Source organism: Staurois parvus, unplaced genomic scaffold (assembly GCF_062004578.1).
Source record: "Staurois parvus isolate SC_StPar_1 unplaced genomic scaffold, SC_StPar_1.0 ptg000017l, whole genome shotgun sequence".
In the NCBI taxonomy this organism is placed as follows: domain Eukaryota; kingdom Metazoa; phylum Chordata; class Amphibia; order Anura; family Ranidae; genus Staurois; species Staurois parvus.
The window spans coordinates 19,222,635-19,244,067 of NW_028317813.1; the positions used below are offsets into that span (position 1 = coordinate 19,222,635).

The 21,433-nt window shown below is 39.2% G+C and overlaps 1 protein-coding gene across 2 annotated transcripts in view; it reads left to right on the top strand.

Moving 5' to 3' along the window:
- LRP1 (LDL receptor related protein 1) overlaps positions 1–21,433 on the top strand; it is a 441,174-nt gene that overhangs the window by 329,373 nt on the left and 90,368 nt on the right. For both annotated transcript variants that reach the window (XM_089681129.1, XM_089681140.1), the window contains exons 31-39: positions 4,028–4,122; positions 9,859–10,008; positions 11,371–11,511; positions 12,186–12,311; positions 12,717–12,848; positions 14,704–14,838; positions 16,878–17,007; positions 17,609–17,735; positions 19,096–19,247. In XM_089681129.1, the coding sequence (XP_089537255.1) occupies positions 4,028–4,122; positions 9,859–10,008; positions 11,371–11,511; positions 12,186–12,311; positions 12,717–12,848; positions 14,704–14,838; positions 16,878–17,007; positions 17,609–17,735; positions 19,096–19,247 (1,188 nt within the window). The remainder of the gene's footprint in view (positions 1–4,027; positions 4,123–9,858; positions 10,009–11,370; positions 11,512–12,185; positions 12,312–12,716; positions 12,849–14,703; positions 14,839–16,877; positions 17,008–17,608; positions 17,736–19,095; positions 19,248–21,433) is intronic.

Genomic DNA, 21,433 nt, shown 5'->3' on the forward strand with positions numbered 1-21,433 from the left:
TTTGACTTTATATACACTTTAGCAATTACCATAAATGTGGACACATTTATTTAACCCTAAATTAAGCCCTTAACTCCTACTCTCCCCTGTAGCCCTTCTGATCGATTCTTATACAGACAGCTCCTATCTGCACACTGTGTAGTTCGATTATTTGCTTGTTATAGCCCGAGTTTACACAGGAGCAGTGCAGGAAACCTCCCTGCAGGCATCCCATGCTAAATGTCAGTGGTATGAGAGGAGAGAAAGCGGTGGGGATTTGAAATCCCTGCCACTTTGTTTCCTCTCCTTGCAACGATGACAGTTCGGGCTAGACAGCATCTGATTGGTCAGCACCATCCATTAACTCAAATCACACCACAAACAATCGATACTCTGTTTCGGTGAGTACTTGACTTTACGTATCGGTACTTGTACATCCCTACATTATAGTAAATGTAGCCTCCTTTGTAACAGAATTGGACATTATGGACTTATTAATGTTGATATTTTGCATACACACAGTGGCACACAGTATGTTGAGTCTGTATCTGAGCAGACAAAACATACAATAATATCTATTATCTAATGGGACAGTACAACCTGTTTGTCCGTAACATTTCCTTCACCTAGTTAGATATAAATACTCAGCGGTGCCGATGAGATGGTGATTGCTCCCTGCATCATTATCACTTGGCTTTTAATGGCCACAGTTTAGTATCACATCTAGCATGTGTTGAAGCATGAGTATGTATATAAACACTAAAAATGTGTAAATAAGTAAGCGCCTTCTAGATAGCAGCAGCTGTACACCAAAGGCACCATATAAGACCTTCTAATAGACAATAATATACAAAAAGGTGCAGCGCTAAAAAACAAATAAATAAACGTATATACACGTACATAAGATCATACAAAGATATAAAGTGACACTGTGCACTCATATATATGCCACCAGATTTGTGGCTGTTATAACGTGAGGAAAATTGCTATATCCAAGAATAAGTCCAACGTGAAAGTGTGAGCAAGATCTCAACCGATCTGTTGATTTCCAAACGACACAGACTGTGCACACGGTGAAACAATTAGGGTACAGATTACGCACTCACCAGATGCGCAACCTTTGTGCGCTTTTATATAATATAGAGACTTCAAATATCTCATCAGAGGTCTGGTCAAGTCCCCTTCGCTATCCCACGCTTTGCACTCAGCCTTCTCATTAGGTGATGACCACTCTGTAAATGTAACCGGCTCCCACAGGAGCTCAGAAGAAACAGAGGAGGCCAGTAGTGCAGTATGTCTTAGGATGTTTATTCCCACTCACAAACAGATACTCATAGGTACAAAGCAAGGAATAAAATGAAGTACTGACCCGATATAAAGTTGCCGCCGGGACCCCTCGTGGTGCCGGCGGTATTAGCGTCAAACAGCTGCAGCCTGACACTGACGCGTTTCGAGCGAATGCTCTTAGTCATAGTCATAGCCAAAACCCTATGACTATACGTATATGTATATACATTTATTTATTTGTGTTTTAGCGCTGCACCTTTTTGTATATTATTATGTATATAAACAGTACACCACAATTCACTGTGTGATGGGAGACTTTTCAGGAACAATGTTTTTAAGTGTGTTTTAAATCTCCAGATTAGCTCTAAAGTGTTACTGTAAATATCCAAAAATGTTGAGAGCAATGTCCCATAATTTACCTATCACACATGCACATAGAAAATTTTCTGTTTACATTATATGTATATTTTCATGTATCTTCTTCATTTTTTTTCTGATTGTGAAGAGTGTGTAGGTTAAATTATGACCAATACCTAAGGCTGCATTCACAACTGCTTTTGAAGTGTCTTTTTCTGTGCTTAGTGTGTTTTTTTCAGGTGTATTTAGGCTGGGAGAATGAGATTTTGATTGTAACTTTAAGATACTAAATCCTCTGTTGTGAATTAGGGCTAAGGTCAATTTGTATCGGTGTTTTATGTTTTGGGTTTTTTTTCCTGCATGTGTAGTTTAATGCATGAAAGTCACCAAGTAAACCTCTTTGTGACTGCTGTCATGGTGCTGGCCCTCTGTATTTAGCCATAGATTATAAACTTATCAGTACACATTGTTTTACTAGCAAATTGCAGAGCAACGTTGACTCTCTTCTATCTTAGAATGCAGCTGAAAGAACTGAATACCCCACAGAATATCTAGTCCAGTGTTTCTCAACCTTTTTTCCCTCAATTCCTCTCTCTCACTCAGCTAATTTGACTCCAGTGCTGATGGAAAGGTGTCAAACAAGGATGCTGTGCAGGCACCCGACATCCTACTTATCAACTAATGATGTAATTGGTTGTTATGATGCTGGCAACTGGCAGGTTGTAAAAGTGCACAATGAAAACCTATGGCTTTGTGTAACTAAAAGGCAGGCGTGATCCACCCACTGGCTAGTATACAATTTTTGGGCAGTTTTTTTGGGCAAAAAAGCATGACTGCACCCTGGTTGAGAAAGGATGATCTAGTCTAACCACAGATATAGTCAGAAGTACTGAGTATTGCTGCAATTGTTGCACTTGAATTGTAATACATTCCATGTGGTAAATGTACAAGAGAACCTAACATTAGATGCATCATTCTGTATAACATCTCCCATTGTTTCAGCACTTTGAAATGGTGACTGCCCTTATCACGTTAATAAGTATAAGTTCCATCCTGAGTCCTGGAGCCTGGAGGCTTTGTAGAGCTCAGAGTGGGGAAAAAAACACAATTCCTGGGTCCACTTTTTACCTGTTAGATGGAGCTTATTATTAGTCTTAGCCATCCACAGACCTTTATATATGTGAGCTGACTGATGCTCAGGTCTCTCTTTTATTCTCTCTCAGCTGTGAGGGCCTGCTGCTGGGTGAAAAGGCTGACTTCTGACAAAAGACTGAAAAGCTACATGTGCTACTTATTGTAAGAAACCTATTAAGGGGATACCCTGTTAGACAGGAATTGACCCAAGTTTAGTTTGTGGCTTATGTGAACAGAGCATTTGTTTTATGCTACAGAGTTGCTGTATAAAACCTTTCTGCATTGAAATTGCTGCCTTGCTGAATAAATATGCAGGATAAACTCGCTTGCGTTGTTCCTGGCTGTCTCTGTTTTATGTATGGTTTATTGCTGCCACCACCAGTTTAGCCGGTCTCCCTTGAAATATATGGAGTGGTTGCTGAAGGCAGTTCTCAGGTTGGTTGCTTCTCTTGTCATACCTGCATTATGTGTATTCCCCATTTGTTCAGCATGGGGAAATGTCTTCCTATCTACAAAGCTTAAACCTGACACTTGCTTATCTTAGACTTCATAGGTTTGAAGTCAAACTATAGGCAAAACGTTTTTTTTTTCATTTTGCATAGAGTTCCATTGGGGAGATTTACTGTCACTTCCTGTCCCATAGTCAAACAGGAAGTGAGAGGAATCCCTGAAAATTAACCCCCCCAGGTCACCAGAGCTAGTGTCCCCATTTGCAGATTTACCCTCTATTACATATCAACTCAAAATTTGGTATTTTCTTTCACTTCTACTTTCAGTGATAATGGTGGGTGTGTAAAAATTGACAGGTGTTCTAATCCATCTCCACTCTATCCAAAATTAAAAAAAAAAAAGTTTTTTCTTTAGTTATACTTTAACCATAGTTAGATGAATCAGGTAGGGTAGGAGTTGATCAAGGTATAGCAGCCACTCAGCACCATTTATATCAGTTACTGCAGTTTGTACTTTTTTATTGCTGTATGCAATGTATTTATTGAATGTGCCCTTATAATAATATAATGAGCCACAATGCCATATACTACAGCTTCAGTCATATCTCTGTTTCCTAGTAGTTTCATCAACTTCATATAAGAAGGCATCATTTTGCTGCCTCCAATCGTTCTGTAAAGAATACCCATATCCCTGAATTTTTAGCAGTGGCTTTAACTTGTGATGGGTTCATGTGAGGTGATTGCCTCGGGGTGAAGCGCGTCTTGCACTGGGCACATGCTACAGTTAGTCAGAACTTTAATATTCAGTTTGTTTTTTCTAGGAAGATGTATTGGACAGATGGTGACAATATCAGCATGGCAAACATGGATGGCACAGAGCGCCAAGTCCTGTTCACTGATCAGAAGAAACCAGTTGGTAAGAGATTTTCATCGAATAGAACTACCTTATCCACGCTTGTGTGCTTTCTGCTCTCACATGTGGTCAGATTTAATGCAACATCTGCTGCCATAACTTCTCACTAGAATGGGTTTAGATTTTACAGCTGGCCAGAGCATACAACTGCTTTTAAATATTTGTCTGTGCTACTTTTTTGTATTACATTTTGGGCCTTTTGACAGCATTGTGATGTGTTAAGGCAACCTGTCATAAAAGTACATGTAACTCTAGGTAAATTGCATTCAGTATGAGTAAAGCATGGTGTATCATAAACAATTGCCTTTTTTTTTAAATACAATACTGTTTTTATCTTTTTTTTTTTTTCATTGTGTGGTGCATATCAGCATTGCTGGTCTCCTGATGCATATTTGCAGTCACTTCCTGTCTACTTTCATGCAGATAATTTCTGCATGTGGAACTTGCCTGTGCAGTTTTTCATAGCCCTTTTTGTACTCCGTTAGGAAAGCATGTGCTGGGGCAAAGTCACACAAGGACCTTCATGACTGGATCACCAAGTATCACTTTACTGAAAATTAAACATTTAAACTTTTTAAAATGACTTGAACATGTTGCAGATTTCCGTGATTCGATTAACATGCACTTTAGCTGTCCATAGCCAGAACTTCTACTGGCCACTGATGTTCAGGCATTAGACTGTTGAATGGAGGCAGGTTGGTGGTGTTCTTGACTTGGAGGCATCCTCTTTGATGGAACTGAGTTGAAAATAAGTGCAGAATCTTGAAGGCATCACAAATTGTCTGCACTTCACCAACAGTATTAGAAAACGTGATTTCTTGTCCCTTGACAAAAGGATGAACATCACGTGATCCAGTTAGTTAAAATTATTTTCTTTCTATGAACACTTCAACAACATCAGACACCTTTTGGATGTATGTACCTGAGATGAAAAAATGTCTGGTTGCTGGAAATGTTTGGCTGGTAAAGACGTACATACAGAGGTTGGACAAAATTATGGAAATACCAGGTAAAAGAACAAAGTCGTTATCTAATATGGTGTTGGATTGCCTTTGGCATCCAAGATGGCCTGAATTCTCCTGGGAATTGACAAACCTAGGTTTTGGATGGATGATAATGGAATTTGATACCATTATTCATGCGAAAGTCATTCACTTTCTCGCAGAGATGCCAAAGGTGGAAAACTAGCCTTGTTCTCCAAAATTGACCATAGTGGCTTTATGATATTGAGGTCCTGCAATTACAGCGCCATGGGAAGGTGCAAGACTTCGTCTGAATGCTTGTCAAACCCCAATTTGACATCACCAGCTGTGTGAATGGGAGCATTATCATCTTGGTAAATGGTGCTGTTTTTGTGAAACAATGTCTGCACCATGGTGTGCACATGGCCAGCCAAAATTTGTACATAGTCGCTGGCAGTAACTCTACCTTTCAAGGTGATGATGGGACCTGCAGAATACCAAGATATGGCTGTCCAAACCAAGATTGCACTGCCACCATACTGTACCATTGGCACAAGACTGTCCTAATCATAAGCTTGGTACAGTGTTTACCAGACGGAAACACGTCCAGTGCTGGGGAAGAGTGTGAAGCTCGATTCATCAGACCATATTACAGTATTCCCTTGATTGACAGTCCACGATAAATGGGCATTGCACCACTTTATCCTCTTTTGAGCATTAATATCAGTCACTAGTGGTTTGGCAGTTGTAGCTCGCCCATGAATGTTTTGCTGATGGAGTTCCCTCCACACAGTTTTTGTGGACAGGGGCTTTGGAAAACTGAGATTGAGCTGTGCAGTCACTTTTGCAGCAATTGTTTTCTTATTTCTGGTCACAATCCTGGTCAATGTACTTTGTGTCTCTTTCAGTCAGTTGACCATGTTGACCGCACTTATGTTTATCAGATGATGTTTTCTTGGAAACTATATATGCCGTCATAACCTTTCACACTGTGCATCGCACGGCACCTTTAGTCACAGAGACACCAGCTAAGTGAGCACCAATAATCTTTCCAATTTGAAACTTTGTAAAGCCCTGACATGACTCTGAATTATTAGCAGTGCATGCAGTGAATGACGCAAGTGAAACTTCCCACCTGTTAGCTAGGTGTCTCATCAAACAGCAGAAGCAGAAGAATGTTACATCACTTCCGCTTTCAACGCAAAACATGTCAACACTTTCACACCTGCAAATCATGTAGTGTTTCCATATTTTTGTCCAACCCCCGTATGCACACTTGGATAGTTATAGAAAGATCTTTTGATGGTCAGATTGCAGTTGGAAAACCAATCACTGATGGTCATATTGAGAGGGTGCCTGTATTATTTATTTTAATGCTTTAAGTGTGAAGATCTTTATATAAATATATTCAGCAGAAAGTGTTAATGGCTTTAACACCTTTTCTGTTTATATACTGACATAATTACATATTTGCATGGAAGCCTTTGTTCCTTACTAATTAGTGCTTATTATTGCTGTACAGTGATGTGCTGCTTCTGCTGTTATATCTCAAGAAAAATCTCTCAAAAGACTTTAGTGAAAACACCATACCCTCTAGGAGGTGATTTATCCGGTTCTTTCTTGTGGGTCTCCATCAAAATTGTTAATTGTCTGACCTACACATTTGCAAAAAATATACAGCACTGGAAGCATGTTAGAGTTTATTGAAAATATGCAATAGGCAGATATAAAAACACCTACAGTATACCTGTAAATGCAGTTTGTAAATGTACTGTAAGTGCAGCTAGTGTAAGTACATGAATTTACCTTTGTATCAGCTTCTTGTATTCCCTTGTACAGTGACACTGAGGCTGGAAGAGGAAGGAGCAGCACTATGACATAAACAGGCTGTCTTTCATGAACATGTTATGATTTAAAACATGCTGGCAGGAAGAGAAAGCAGAGTGAACAGGGAGGAGATCTATTTCTGCTCCTTCTCTGTCCAATAGCAGGCTGGGGTCAGGTGGTGACATAGCTTTTTGCTTAACTACAGCAGGGAAAATGCATGTCACCAGCCTTCCTGTGCTGTCAGCAGGACTGTGTGAAAATCAGGACTTGCTGGACTGATATACAAATGCTTGGACACGTAACCAGGTCCCTTATATTTATTTATTTTGTGTATTTAGCAGATTGTGTGGAATTAAGCTTTATTTATTTATTTCAGGTGCTTATATAGCGCCGTCAATTTACGCAGCGCTTTACATATATATTGTACATTCACATCAGTCCCTAACCCTCAAGGGGCGTACAATCTAAGGTCCCTAACTCACATTCATACATACACATACTAGGGCCAATTTAGACAGGATCCAATTAACCTACCAGCATGTTTTTGGAGTGTGGGAGGAAACCAGAGTACCCTGAGGAAACCCACGCAGACACAGGGAGAACATGCAAACTCCAGGCAGGTGATGCCGTGGTTGGGATTCGAACCAACAACCCTAGTACTGCCAGGTGGAAGTGCTAACCATTTAGCTACTGTGCTGCTTTAAAGAAAAAGTTTTATTTTAATGACAGTTACTGCAGCAGTTTGTACTCTTTTTCTGTCAGACAAGCCTGAAGGACAAATAAAATAAGTGAAGAGCTAACATGACTAGGAAAACAGGGGAATCAGAGAGAGAGATTTAACTTTAAAAACAAGAAATGTGAGGCGCTTACAGAGGTTGGTGATTTGTGGAGAAATTAGGGGCTGTAGGGGGTGGGGTCATCAAGATAGGATTTGGAAAGTTCCAGGCAGTTTGAAGCAGCCAATGAGGAAAAATGTGCCCCTCTCCCACCCTGCATTGGATTAATTCTCTTTGGTGGTTATAGTGGTCTGGCAGTTGGGTTCTTCAGAGGCATTTAAAATGTGCTGGGATATGTATCATATTAGGGACCCATCCAAGGTATGGCGTCCCCTGTGGAATACCAGTTAATGGTGGGTTAACTGGGCATTTGAACAGAGAGGTATCTGCATAGAGATGGGATTGTCCCTGAGCTGGTGTGGTGTGGCTGGGGACGTTTAGGTAGTTACACAGATATAAAGTGCTTGTTTGTTACTTTTGTGCCTCCAAAGATCGGCAACCTTAAGGTTATTATTATTATTATTATTTCTGTTTTAACCACTAGCCTACAGGGCACTTATACCCCCTACCTGCCCAGGACAATTTCCAGCTCTCAGTGCTGTCACACTTTAAATGACAATTGCGCGGTCATGCAACACTGTAACCATATGAAATTTTTATAATTTTTTTGTGACAGATAGAGCTTTATTTTGGTGGTATTTAATCACTTCTGCGTTTTTTATTTTTTCTTAAACCAAAAACCACTGAAAATTTTGAAAAAAAAGTTTTTTCTTAGTTTTTGTTATAAAATTTTGTAAATAAGTGATTTTTCTCCTTCACTGATGTGCGCTAATGAGACTGTAGTGATGGACACTGATAGGTGGCACTGATGGGCACAGATGAGGAGGCACTGGTAGGTGGCACTGATGGGCATTGACAGACATCACTGATGAGCACTGAAAGGCAGCACTCATATATGGCACTGATAGGTGGCACTGACGCACACTGATAGGCGGCACTGACTGGCACTGATTGGCAGCACTGATAGGTGGCACTGACTGGCATTGATAGGTGGCACTGACTGGCACTGATGGGTGACACTGAAAGGCAGCTCAGATGAACACTGAAATGTGGCACTGATGGGCACTGGCAGGTGGCATGGATGAGCACTGACAGCTGGCAGTGATGGACACTGACAGGTGGTACTGCTGGGGCTACACAGATCATCAGGGCACACTGATCATCAGTGCTCTGATGATCTGTGTACATGTCCCCTCTGAGGAATGCCAATTACTGGCTCTCCTCTCCTCTCGAGCTGTCAGCATGACAGCTCGTGAGGAGAGAAATGCCGATAACTGGCATTTCCCCGTTTACATGTGATCAGCTGTGATTGGACACAGCTGATCACATGACCGAGCCGACATCTTCATCTCTTTCCGTGGATCGGTGATCTGCTGTGTCCGAGGGACGCAGCGCACCGCCAATCGCCGCACTGCGCGGTTAGAATGGGAGGACGTCATATGACGTCCTCGCAGAATGAGAGAACCGCCTTGCATCTGTCATTTTACTATATGGCGGGTGGGAGGCAGTTAAGGAATGTTTGTATTGGTTATTTGTTAATAAATGGCCACACATTACTCCAAATTGGTGTTGGTTTGCTTATTGTAGATAAGTTGGGGTAGAAGGGTTTTGAGGAGCATAGCATTCACTATTACAATGGGCTGATGGCATCTGTTGTGCCTAAGTCATGTACACTCCCCTGACTCTAGGGAGACATTCAGAATTTCCTGAGTTTAGCTGATGAAAGGAAGAGAAATACCAGGTATTTGGGGCATGGGATACGTGACTCACTCCTTTTTTTTTTTTTTTTTTTATCAGTGACAAGCACTGTCACATGGGGGTGAGGAGAAAGGGCTCAGTCCTGTGTACACTCCTAGTGCCCTCCTCTCGCTGCTCCTGATAGCAAGCAAAGCAGCAGAGTAGAGAAGAAATGCTTACATATAAGCTGCTGTGGGGGCTGTCATTAAGGTGAAGCTCTAACCCACTACACAGATTGTCTTCATGCACCTGAATGCTAAACAATTGCACAAACCACCTTGTGGAGCAAAAAAAATTAACCATTTTAGAGAGTAGAGTACATTTGTGGTGAATGTTATTTGTTTTAACTCTATATTGCTTTCATTGCTTCCCTGCAGGCTTATCCATTGATTATATTGACAAAAAGTTGTACTGGATCAATTCTGGCACAGGTACAATTAACAGATGTAATCTCAATGGCAAAGGACGGGATGATCTGTTTACCATGAAATCCTATTTGGGAAAGGCAACAGCCCTGGCTATTATGGGTAAATTATGTTTTCTTTCCAAAGTTTTTACTCCATTTTAGGGAAGCGTACAATAACAGAGTACATTTATATAGTTAAAGCAACTTGCTAGGTACATGATAAGTGTGACAGAGTATAATCATTGTAAATGTATTTGTTGCTGTATTGAGGCTTGACGGCATGTATTTATTTATCTAACCAGAGTTGCCAAACATTGTTATATCTGGAAGGTTTATTCTCCAGTGTTGCCTTAAATTTTTTGTGAGTCCTATTTTTAGAATGTGTAATCCTGTTTTAGTTTTGTCTAGGCACAAGCTTGTTTTTTTTTCTGGCCTTGACTATAGTATGTATGCTGTGAGTGCTCAGAGTTGAAGTCTACATTGTTCATTGGGGATATCTGGAGGCTGTTTATTAAAGACCACCAACATGAGGTCATTTTGGGACCTTTTTGCCCGGTCGGCTGGTCAAGACTTCAAATGTTTTGTTCCAAATAGCTTCAGCTACTAGACCACCACATATGCACATGGAATACAAGTTTTGAGCAGCATTGAAAGCAAGAGGATAGGCAATTAGGGACAAACTTGTGTATCCTGGCAGCGACTAGATAGACTAGATTTGTAGTACATTTCCAGTGTTGCTTCACTTAGAATTTTGTTGCTTCCCAAATTTGATCCCAATCGTCTTCTTTATGAATGATATTGAGGTCAGCTGTTCACTTACTGTATGTGTGTATGAAGGAGGTTATATAGACAGGCTAATAATTATGATGGAGTACAGTGAAGAAATGAAGCCTGACGTTTGTGTCTCTTAAGGAGCTCTGTTCAAAATATGAGAGCGCATGGGAGGTCCAACACTTTAGGTGCATGCATCAGAATATGTTTTACCTGTAAGTTATGAAAGGTTTCATGGATGGGAAGGTGGAATTCTTTTTGTAGGGTTTGCAAAGATTTGACTCTACTTTGTGTCCTCTAATGTGCATACCCTAGTGATTTTGAGCTCCTGGCTAGTTACTTTTTATCAAAGCACAATGCCAATGCTTGAATGTTATTTATAAAGAAAAATATTAACTGCAGAAAGGACAACTTTCTTAAAGAATTAAAATACACGGTAGTGGATCTAGTCTCTGTCCTGCCTTCTGTATGAATTTTATAGACTGATATAATTGCCACTAAAACCACTGTCATTAACACCAATTCTGTCAAACAAGTCTAATCTCCTTTGTAGTAGACCTGTATTCTGTTGTCAGGGAAAAATTTTAGCAAACTTTAGTGGACATGTTTCCCAGAGATACAAGTCAAATTCAGACATTTTTTCACCTTTTGTTTATTCTGCGTTCTGTCAGTTACATAGCAAGGCTGATGGAATATTTTTTATTTCACTTAGGTGACAAACTGTGGTGGGCAGACCATGCATATGACAAAATGGGGACATGTAATAAAAAGGATGGGTCAGATCCAAAAGTTCTACGATATAGCACGAACCAGGTCATGCATATGAAGGTGTATGATGAAGAGATACAGAAAGGTAGGAGATCCTATAAAAGTAAATGTATTCACTGAAGTTAAAGAACAATGATGTCATCACAAAAAACATTAGTTATGTGCCTTTGTTTTTTAGTTCATGATAATTTTGTTATAGAAAATAGCAATGTAGCTTGTAAATTGAAAATCTGAAAACCTCTTTTGTATTGCGTTGGAGTATATATGTTCTTTGAAGGAAACACTTCAAAGAAACTTGTGGCTTATACTAACATTGACAAGAATCTTTAGTTTTAGGAGCAACAACCTGTGCAATTGAGTTTTACATATTTTAAATTGTATGCAGTAAATTCAGCAGATTTATGAGATTTAAACCCTCAGTGAATTGAAAATGTGCTTTTGTTAAAATGAGTGACTAAAGCATGGTAATCAAAATACTACATACAATATGCTTTAGTAAATTGACAATAATATGTAAATATGCCAAATTATTTTTTTTTGTGTTTTTTTGTTTTTTTTACTGCCACTATGAAACTGTTCTCTTTGCTGACGATAAATACACTTTCCCATCCATTCACCCAACCCAGTGTAACATGGAAGAGTGGAATTTGGAATATAATTTCATAAAATGACATCAAAACCGCTATTAGGGCTGCCATTTGGAAATGCAATAAAATAAAATATGAATCTGTTTCAGAAACTCACTTTTTTTTTTTTTAGGCACAAACAATTGTTCAGTTAATAATGGAGATTGCTCTCAGCTATGCCTCCCAACCTCTGCTACCACAAGATCATGTATGTGCACTGCAGGATACAGCCTTAGGAGTGGGCAACAGACCTGTGAGGGTGAGTCTCCTGTTTCTGTCGTATTCAAAGGCCCTTATTTATAGAAAGTAAACACTGCTCTTCACTGAACATCAAAATGTTACTTTGCAGCCTACATTTTACATTACATTAAAAAAATCCAGACTGCGATGAAGTGCCTGCTTTACAGTGCCAAAAGAGCATTGTGATTGAAGAAGGGGCTGGTCACAATACAGTACTTTGACAGGTCATGTAACCAGGCTCTCCTCCTCCAAACATGTTTTCTTCATTCATTTCAATGTGATGCCACTTCCTTGGATCTCCAGTGCAAGTGGAGTACATTACATATTTGCAAAACCCGCTGCTGTGTGTCTGCATTTTACCACTGCCTGTGTTTCTAGTCTTGTGGTGAGCCCCCTGTAATGTATAGTGCTTTGTCTCTTGCAGGTGTTGGTTCCTTCTTGCTGTACTCTGTGCATGAAGGCATACGAGGAATTCCTTTGGATCCACAAGACAAATCTGATGCTTTGGTTCCTGTTTCTGGCACATCCCTGGCAGTTGGAATGGATTTCCATGCAGGTGAGAATGGCTTACCTTCATACGTTCTACACTTTAAATACATTTCTCTAACCATGCTTCTCATTCACCTCTCCACATCATTTGCAATTGCATTTTCTTTCAAAAGAGGGCTCATTTTTAACAACCAAAAGTGTTTTTTGTTCAAAAAGTAAGAATGCATAGACAGTGAGTTATATTCCTGTCCTAGGAGTCAGGGCACTGGATGAAACACTCCATAAACCATTCTTGGTCATCGTTACAGCACTAGCTATGATATTAAGAGGTTAGATATTAAACTTGATCCACTAAAGCAGTAAATCGTTGAACCTACAAACTGTACAACCAACCGGGCTCAACGCCAGGCGCAGTAAAATAGGGTTAATTGTTATAATAAATGAAAACTCATTGCTGACTTCCTGTCATTTATGTGATAAAATCATTTTGATAGCTGCAATCAAACAGTGTTTAAAGCAAAACTCTATATGCTTATAGAAAACATACCCGCAATAAGAGTTTCCCAGTATACTGTACATAGAAGAGTTGCTGTTATAAGCCAACTATGTTCAGAAAAATAACAGCACTTTGTTGAGAGTAACAGTCCTTATTTGTAGGTGTGGCAGCTGAGTGACTGCTTTTTATATTATCTTATGCTACATTATGAATATCTAGTTCCCAAATGCATTGCTTTAAGTTACTCGTATGAGAAACACTCCCAGTTCTTAGCTCTCTACTTATGAGTGACTCATCAGCAATAACAGAAGCAGCAAATGCTAATGCAAATTGCCACCAAATTGAACACCTTCTTTACCACCCCCCATGTGTCCCTGAACAGCTGAGGCTCAAACAAATACTTTTTAATAAGAAGAAACAAGTTTTATTGTAGTTGTATTTTCATATAATAATGTTGGCACTATTTAGGCTATTTCCTGTCATTTTTAATGTGGCTTGAAGCTTAGCTTTACCACTCCCACTGGTTTTGAATAATATGTCTTTCTAGCAAATTTTCTGAAAAGTATAGTGTGGCAAGAACGTATAGAATTTTGCACTACTCTACATGAGGAGTGTTTTATTCAACACCATGTATTTTTCATATCCCTGAACAATAACCATATACATATTTTGTATTTAGCTAAATATGAAATATTACATATTAATGCTTTGTACTCTCCTTTGCCCCTCTGTTTTAAAAATCCAATTAGATACCGAGCACAATAGCTCAAATTGAAATTACCACATGGGAATAAGCAGTTACTCCTCCCTCTTATTTCTGCTTCCTCCAGAACTTCTCTATCTGAGTTTTCAAGAGAAACAACATTACCTGAAAGGGAGGGTACTGATGTCCTCTTTAGTGCCCCATTTAAAAAAAACAATGGGTTTGCCTTACTGTTGCCATACCACTACTTTGAAAATAAAATGCACACTTATAGAGTGCACCAGTGCCTCAAAGTGGGTGGAGAGCCATTTATTATTATACAGGATTTATATAGCGCCAACAGTTTGCTCAGCGCTTTACAATATAACGGTAGACAATACAGCAACAATACAGTTCAATACAAGAGGGAAAGGAGGGCCCTGCTCCTTGGAGCTTACATGTGAAAAGAAAAAGCCAAGAGACCGAGAGCCAAGTTAGTGTTTACAGCAATAAGCAGTTAATCTGTAAAACACTGCAGGTTCCACACCATGGCTGAATTTGATAAATTGCTAATCAAATGCATTTTATAGTGTAAAATCTGCAGTGTCCAAAGAAGAGTGGATTGCAATATCCACTCTCCTTCATGAATTGGGCACATTGTATCTGTCTGGGAATCATCTGTCATGTAATAAATATAAAAACATATGAAAAAACAGCAAACATTTATCCCTGATATTTGTCCAGAAAATGACACTATCTACTGGGTGGACATGGGGCTCAGCACCATCAGTCGAGCCAAGCGAGACCAGACCTGGCGAGAAGATGTTATTACTAATGGCATTGGCAGAGTTGAAGGCATTGCTGTAGACTGGATAGCTGGTAAGACTGAAGGGACTGCTTTTCTACTTACTGTATTATTTTGTTTCGTATAATTCTGCATTGCATTTTTAGGTTGGCGTTAGTAGAATTTCAGATAGTAACCTGTATATAGAAAATGAGTGTGCATAATAGGAAAATAAAAAGCGAAGCATGCAATAAAGGTTCACTCTAGATCAGTGGTTCTTAACCTTGTTGGAGGTACTGAACCCCACCAGTTTCATATGCGCATTCACCGAACCCTTCTTAATTGGAAAAATAAAATATGATTTTTAAAATTCAAAACATAGGTATATATTTATACATAGGTGCACAAAATGAACAAAACCGTTAAGAACAAAGAACAAAACCATTAAAACATGATTTTCACACAAAAACAAAAACATAATAATGAATATTTACTGCACGAATCATATGAGTCGGGTGTGGGTCTTCACCTCTGCCGAACCCGTGAGACTGACTCACTGAACCCCTGGGGTTCGATCGAACCCAGGTTAAGAACCACTGCTCTAGATAGAACTATAAATCAGACCTGTAAATGGGTTCACCTTTGCTAACCTGTTTGTAACATAGGTGAAATATTCCCCAAATGTCCACTGGAGGCCCTTGCTCTCGCTCACATACAGAAAGCCTGATTTCTTTGACACTTACTGTTCTTGGATGTTTGAATATAATTGGTCACTTCCTTTGAAAAACTTCAGGCAGTGTTGGAAAAGTTACATGGTGAAGGTTTCAGGAAGTGAACCCTCCTGTCCCCCTAGTGAGCTGTTCATGTAGCTGTAGTGCATTACATTGCACACAAGTTAAGTAAACTGAGTGGACTTTCTGCCTTTAACACTACATTGTTTTCTGGATAGCACTTTATTTATTGCCTGGAAAAGCATAAAACTCCGACACAAACCTGGGCAGTGGTAGTGTTCAGAGAAAGGCAGATTGTAGTATTGTCATCAGTAGATGTAGGAATAAGCTTGGCCCACCTTCTCAACCTTTCAACCTGTCTTTATAGCCTGTATTCATACCTGAATGTTCCTAGTGATTTTGAAGAGTTTTTTTCAGGTATTTTACAGATGTATTTCAAGTGTATTATAGGAGCTTTGTAGTAATTTTTGCATGTGTCAAGTGTTAGGAGCTTGTTTCCTGGGCTGCACAACGGGAGGAGAGCAGTTCTACCCAATGAGAAAAACTCTTCAGGCGTAAAAGTGCATGCAACAGTTTGTGTTTATCACATTTACAGGCATTCCCATTAAAATATATGTTATTAAAAAGGCCTGAATAGGTTAAAAAAAAAAGCTCATTTACATTTTTGAGCGTAGGGCATAGAGCGCAGTGCAACTGTGAACAGGCACAGTTAGAACGGGATTCTGCATCGTTGGATGTAGTAAGACATAGTCAGGTGTAGAGAAACAAGCAGAAATGCACTCAAGTGTGAGTGGGAGCTTAATGTTACAGAGTCCCTTTTTTGTTTAGTAGGGGCTCCTAGTAGAGGTAAAAGGGTTGTGTTTCAGAATTTGTCTTCATCTTCAGTTGCATTTATCTGTGGATCTGTTGTTCATTATGAAATGATTTTCACTGAAGATAACTTCTGCATTTTCTTTTTGTATTTTGTCTTTACCTGAATTGGATCCTAGTGTGCATCGAAATCCTAATAACAAATGCTTGCTGGATGCAGCAGGCTTGCTGTGTGTGTTACGGATGTGACATCATTTACTAGCAATACAAATAGCAGGCAGGATGTTTGGCAGCAACCTGGATTCTGTAGTATTGATTTGCCTATTTTTTTCTTTTCCAACCTGTAAGATAGATTACAGAAATATATGCCTTGCTTTGTTCCCTGTACTCGTTTTAGTATTGGAAAATCTGTTAGAGCCTTTATATTTGTATCTTCCTTTATGGTGAGCCTGGATACATATGAACGAAAGTAGCACCAAAGGTTTGATTTTAAATGCATTGGTGGATTTGTGTGGTTTTTTTTTTTTTTTCTTTTTCAACTGCTGTTTTTGTGGGTTTTTTTCATCTGCCTGTTACTATTGGTCTCTTCTCAGGTAATATCTATTGGACTGATCAGGGTTTTGATGTCATTGAGGTTGCTCGTCTGAATGGCTCCTTCCGCTATGTTGTGATATCCAAGGGACTGGACAAGCCAAGAGCCATCACTGTTCACCCTGCAAAAGGGTAATAATCATGAATGAGCACATAAGTGTTGTTGTGATGTACCATTTGTATTGTTTTCATAATGTACTTGTAGAGATTGGACAATTCTTTCTTGTAATGATTTTGTCCAGATCAAGTGACCATATCTACATGTCTGTTGATGGATCCAAACATCTCTGGCTAATCGTTGCTGAGGAAACTAGCATTTTGTGTAATTTATGTTTACCTGACGAATATTTTTCTCTGACATACTGCTGTTAGTGGGTTTAATTTGACTAATCTCCCTCCTGCTTGAACATTAGCATGCATACACAGGCAATCTGATTCAGTTGAATTATCTTCCCCAGGTGGAATTCCAAAGGCCAATCTAATAATTCAGATAGCCCATCTAATGTTAGTATGTGTCTTTGCATCAATAGAAAGCTGTGAAAAGCAATAGAGATATGTGAATTAATGTATTCACTGTAGACTGAAAAAGCACAGGAAACAGTTGAAAAGGGTAAATTAAATCATGGCCTTGTGGTGGTTTGCATAGAAATTACATTTTATCGGAGGTACAGCAGGAGTTCTATGTCTGCCTTCTTACCTGCTCTTCTTCTATGTTTTTATCTGTTGCCTGCAGTTATCTGTTCTGGACAGAATGGGGTCAGTTCCCTAGAATTGAGAGGTCCTATCTTGATGGCAGTGGGAGGATCATCCTGGTAGATGTCAGTATCAGCTGGCCTAATGGGATCTCCATAGATTATGAGGTATGTAATCCATCACAGTTTATCTGATATAGAGGTAAAGGTAGACGCTAAAACAGGAAAAACAGACTTCATTATTATGCTGGGTACATTAGTGCGTGCATATTTACCTTACTGTAAAGTGCAACTTCCCCCTTTTTCTTTTTTTGGCTCAGCTGAAATTCTAAACTAGGGCATATTACTCACCATTTTAAATATTAGCTTTCCTTTTCAAAATATGTTTTTTATATTAAATGATCTATTTAAAGTGAAACTTGTCTGTCTATGGACATTCAATTATTCATGTATTTTACTAAGCAATATGCTTTAAAAAAAAAAGTAATCACTAACCTCTTTAGCTGCTGACACTGTGGAGCAATAATAATTCCTCAAAGTTCTCAGCAGAAGACGTGAAGTAATTTAAAGGATAAGTTCACCTTTGGGAACATTACATGTTCCACCCATTTTCAGCCACACACTCCCCTCCCACCCCTCCCTCTGACAGATAATACAATGAAAAGTTTCCCCATACTATCTGTCAAATCTGAAATCTCTGTAGACAAAAATAATAAATGCACATTTTTTTACCTGCAAAAAATTGTGCATTCATTATTTTTGTCTAAAAGGTGAACTTGGATCTGAGCACTCCACCACCTCTCCTCCTTGATCATTTGCTCTGTGTTTACATTAAGGTTTCTAAGGCTGGCCATACATTATACAATTTTCTTGTACAACGTTCCTTTTGATTTACCAAAACCATATCATATGAGATCAAAATTAAACACTTTCAATTAGTATGCAATCAGGCATGTCCTTGCACTACATAATTGAAAATGAATGAGAAAATTGTATAATGTATGGCCAGCCTAGATACTTTTGGCATGGAAGTGGGGGGAGGTTGTCTTCAGCACAGAATTTTAAGGATGAATTTCTACACAGTGTGGCTGATTTACTAAAGGAGTTGAACATGTTCACTTTGCAAAGTGAAGTTTTGCTTTGCATTGGATTTTTCACTTACCTTAGAAAATATTGTAAAAATTCACAATGCAAAGCGTACCCGAAATAAAAATAAAATAAAATACATGTATTTTTGCCTGCATTGAAATGAGAAGTCAGCACAGCTTTACCTCATCATTGACATGTTTTACCCCTTTAGTAAATCACCCACAGTGTCTGCAGCTCCAGAGGTCAGTGAGTGTTTGTTTTAATGCCCATTTACTGCTTCAGAAATTGTAAATATTTGAATGTGCATGGGTATACTTTACATTTTTCACTCACTAAATATTATAGTTCAGACTTTTTAGCTTAGATGGGATGGTCACATCACATATTACTCATAATATCTGTATTCAGCCAGGCACTGTTAACACTGCTTCTTCTGCAGGACGAAAAGCTGTATTGGTGCGATGCTCGCACTGATAAAATTGAGAGGATTGACCTGGAGACAGGGAAGAACAGAGAGGTAGTGCTGTCTAACAACAACATGGACATGTTCTCTGTATCAGTCTTCGAAGATTTCATCTACTGGAGTGACAGGTGAGGACTTTGGCATTGTCAAGTCGCTTTTCCTTTGTGTTGTGCAGTTATACAGTTAGGTACATATATATTTGGTTACAGGTGCAATTTTCATATTTTTGGCTCTGTATGCCACCAGAATAAATTAAAACGAAACAATCCAAATGACTTTGAAGTGCAGACTTTCAGCTTTAATTCAGGGAGTTGAACATAAATATTAAGTACAAATTTTAGGAACTGCAACCATTTTTATACACAGTCCCTCCAATTTCAGGGGCTCAAATGTAATTGGACAAATTAATATAATCATGAATAAACTGTTAATTTGTAATATTTTGTTGAGGATCCTTTACTGGCAAAGACTGCCTGAAGTCTGGAACCCATGGACATTACCAAAGAATGGATTTCCTCCTTTCTGATGCTTTGCCAGGTTCTAATTGCAGGGGTCTTCAGTTGTTGTTCTTGTTGTTTGTGGATCTTTCTGCCTTTAGGCTTGCCTTCAGCAAGTGAAATGCATGCTCAATTTGGTTGAGATTAGGTGATTGGCCATTGCAGAATATTCCACTTCTTTTCCTTCAAAAGCTCCTGGGTTGCTTTTGCAGTGTATTTGGATCATTGTTCATCTGTACTGTGAAGCACCGTCCAATCAACTTTGCTGCATTTGGCTGAATTTGAGCTGACAGTATATTTCACTTACACTGGAGAATTCATCCGGCTGCTTCTGTCTTCTGTCACATCATCAATAAACACTAATAACCCAGTGCCACTGGAAGCCATGTATGCCCATGCCATCACACTGCCTTCACCATGTTTTAAAGATGACCTTGTGTGCTTTGGATCATGAGCTGTTCCAAGCCTTCTCCACACTTTTTTCTTCCTGTGATTCTGGTACAGATTAATCTTATTTTTGTCTATCCAAAGAATGCTTTTCCAGAACTGGCCTGGCTTTTTTTTAGATTTTTTTTTGGCAAAGTCTAATCTGGCTTCAGGCTTTTGAATGGTTTGCACCTTGTGGTGAACCCTCTGTATTTGCTCTCGTGAAGTCTTCTCTTGATTGCAGACTTTGACAATGATGTGCCTACCTCCTGGAGAGTGTCCTTCATTTGTCTGGATGCTGTGTATGGGTTTTTTTTTAGCATAGAGAAGATCCTGCGATCATCCACCACTGTTGCCTTCCATGGACGTCCATGCCTTTTTATGTTGCTGAGCTCACCAGTGCATTCTTCTTTCCTCAGAATGTACCAAACTGTTGATTTGGCCACTACTAATGTTGCTGCTATTTCTGTTGGATTTGTTTTGTTTTTGAAGCCTTGCAATGGCCTGTTTCTCTTGCATGGACAGCTCCTTTTGAACGCATGATCAGGGGTGTGGAAATTTTTAAATTTAAAAAACTCCTTGTTCAGTGACTAAATCTGTGTCCCAGTCTACTTCTCCCTCATGACAATCTACTTGTCCTGATAAAAAAAGAATACACTTTAACCAAAACCGTATTTAAATCTGCTTGAAGTAATGTCTGGGGCTTTTAAAAACAAAAGGGGCTTTATGGCGACTTAAATGTTTAATGTTTTTAATGTTGCGCTGTATATCTCCTCCTCCCCTCCCTGCCTGTCTCCAGCACTGCACCCAGGGACTAGCAGGGAGGGAGACCTTGCAGTGTAATGTGCACTGATTGGGTGCTCGTCAGGAAAGGGGGGGAGTCGGGCTTATTTATCCCTATCGCTGCTGTTTTTGCATATTTTGCACACGTTTAAATAGTAATTTAAGGCCCGAAGATTACACAAAACTCCAAAACATTATATGTTTTCTGAAATCAGAGACCCTAGAGAATAAAATATCGGTAGCTTAAATTTTTTATGTCACACGATATTATCACAAAGGGCTAGGAAATGCAAAATTTCAGTAAAGAATGCACTTAATTTAAATTTAGGGCACAAAAAGCAATAAATAATCCAATTTTTTTGTAAAATATAAAAGATGAGTTGCATCAAGTAAATAGATATCAAACATGTCAAACGTTAAATTTGCGTGCGCTCGTGAAACGGCAACAAACTTTAGTACCCTATATTTTCTATAGGTGACATTTTTAAAGCCGGTTATAGGTCATCAGTTTAGCGTTACAGAGGAGATCTGGTGCTAGAATTTTTGCTCTCATTCTGGCGTGCACGGCGATATATATCAAAATCATCGTTTCATGCGTAGGTGCCCCA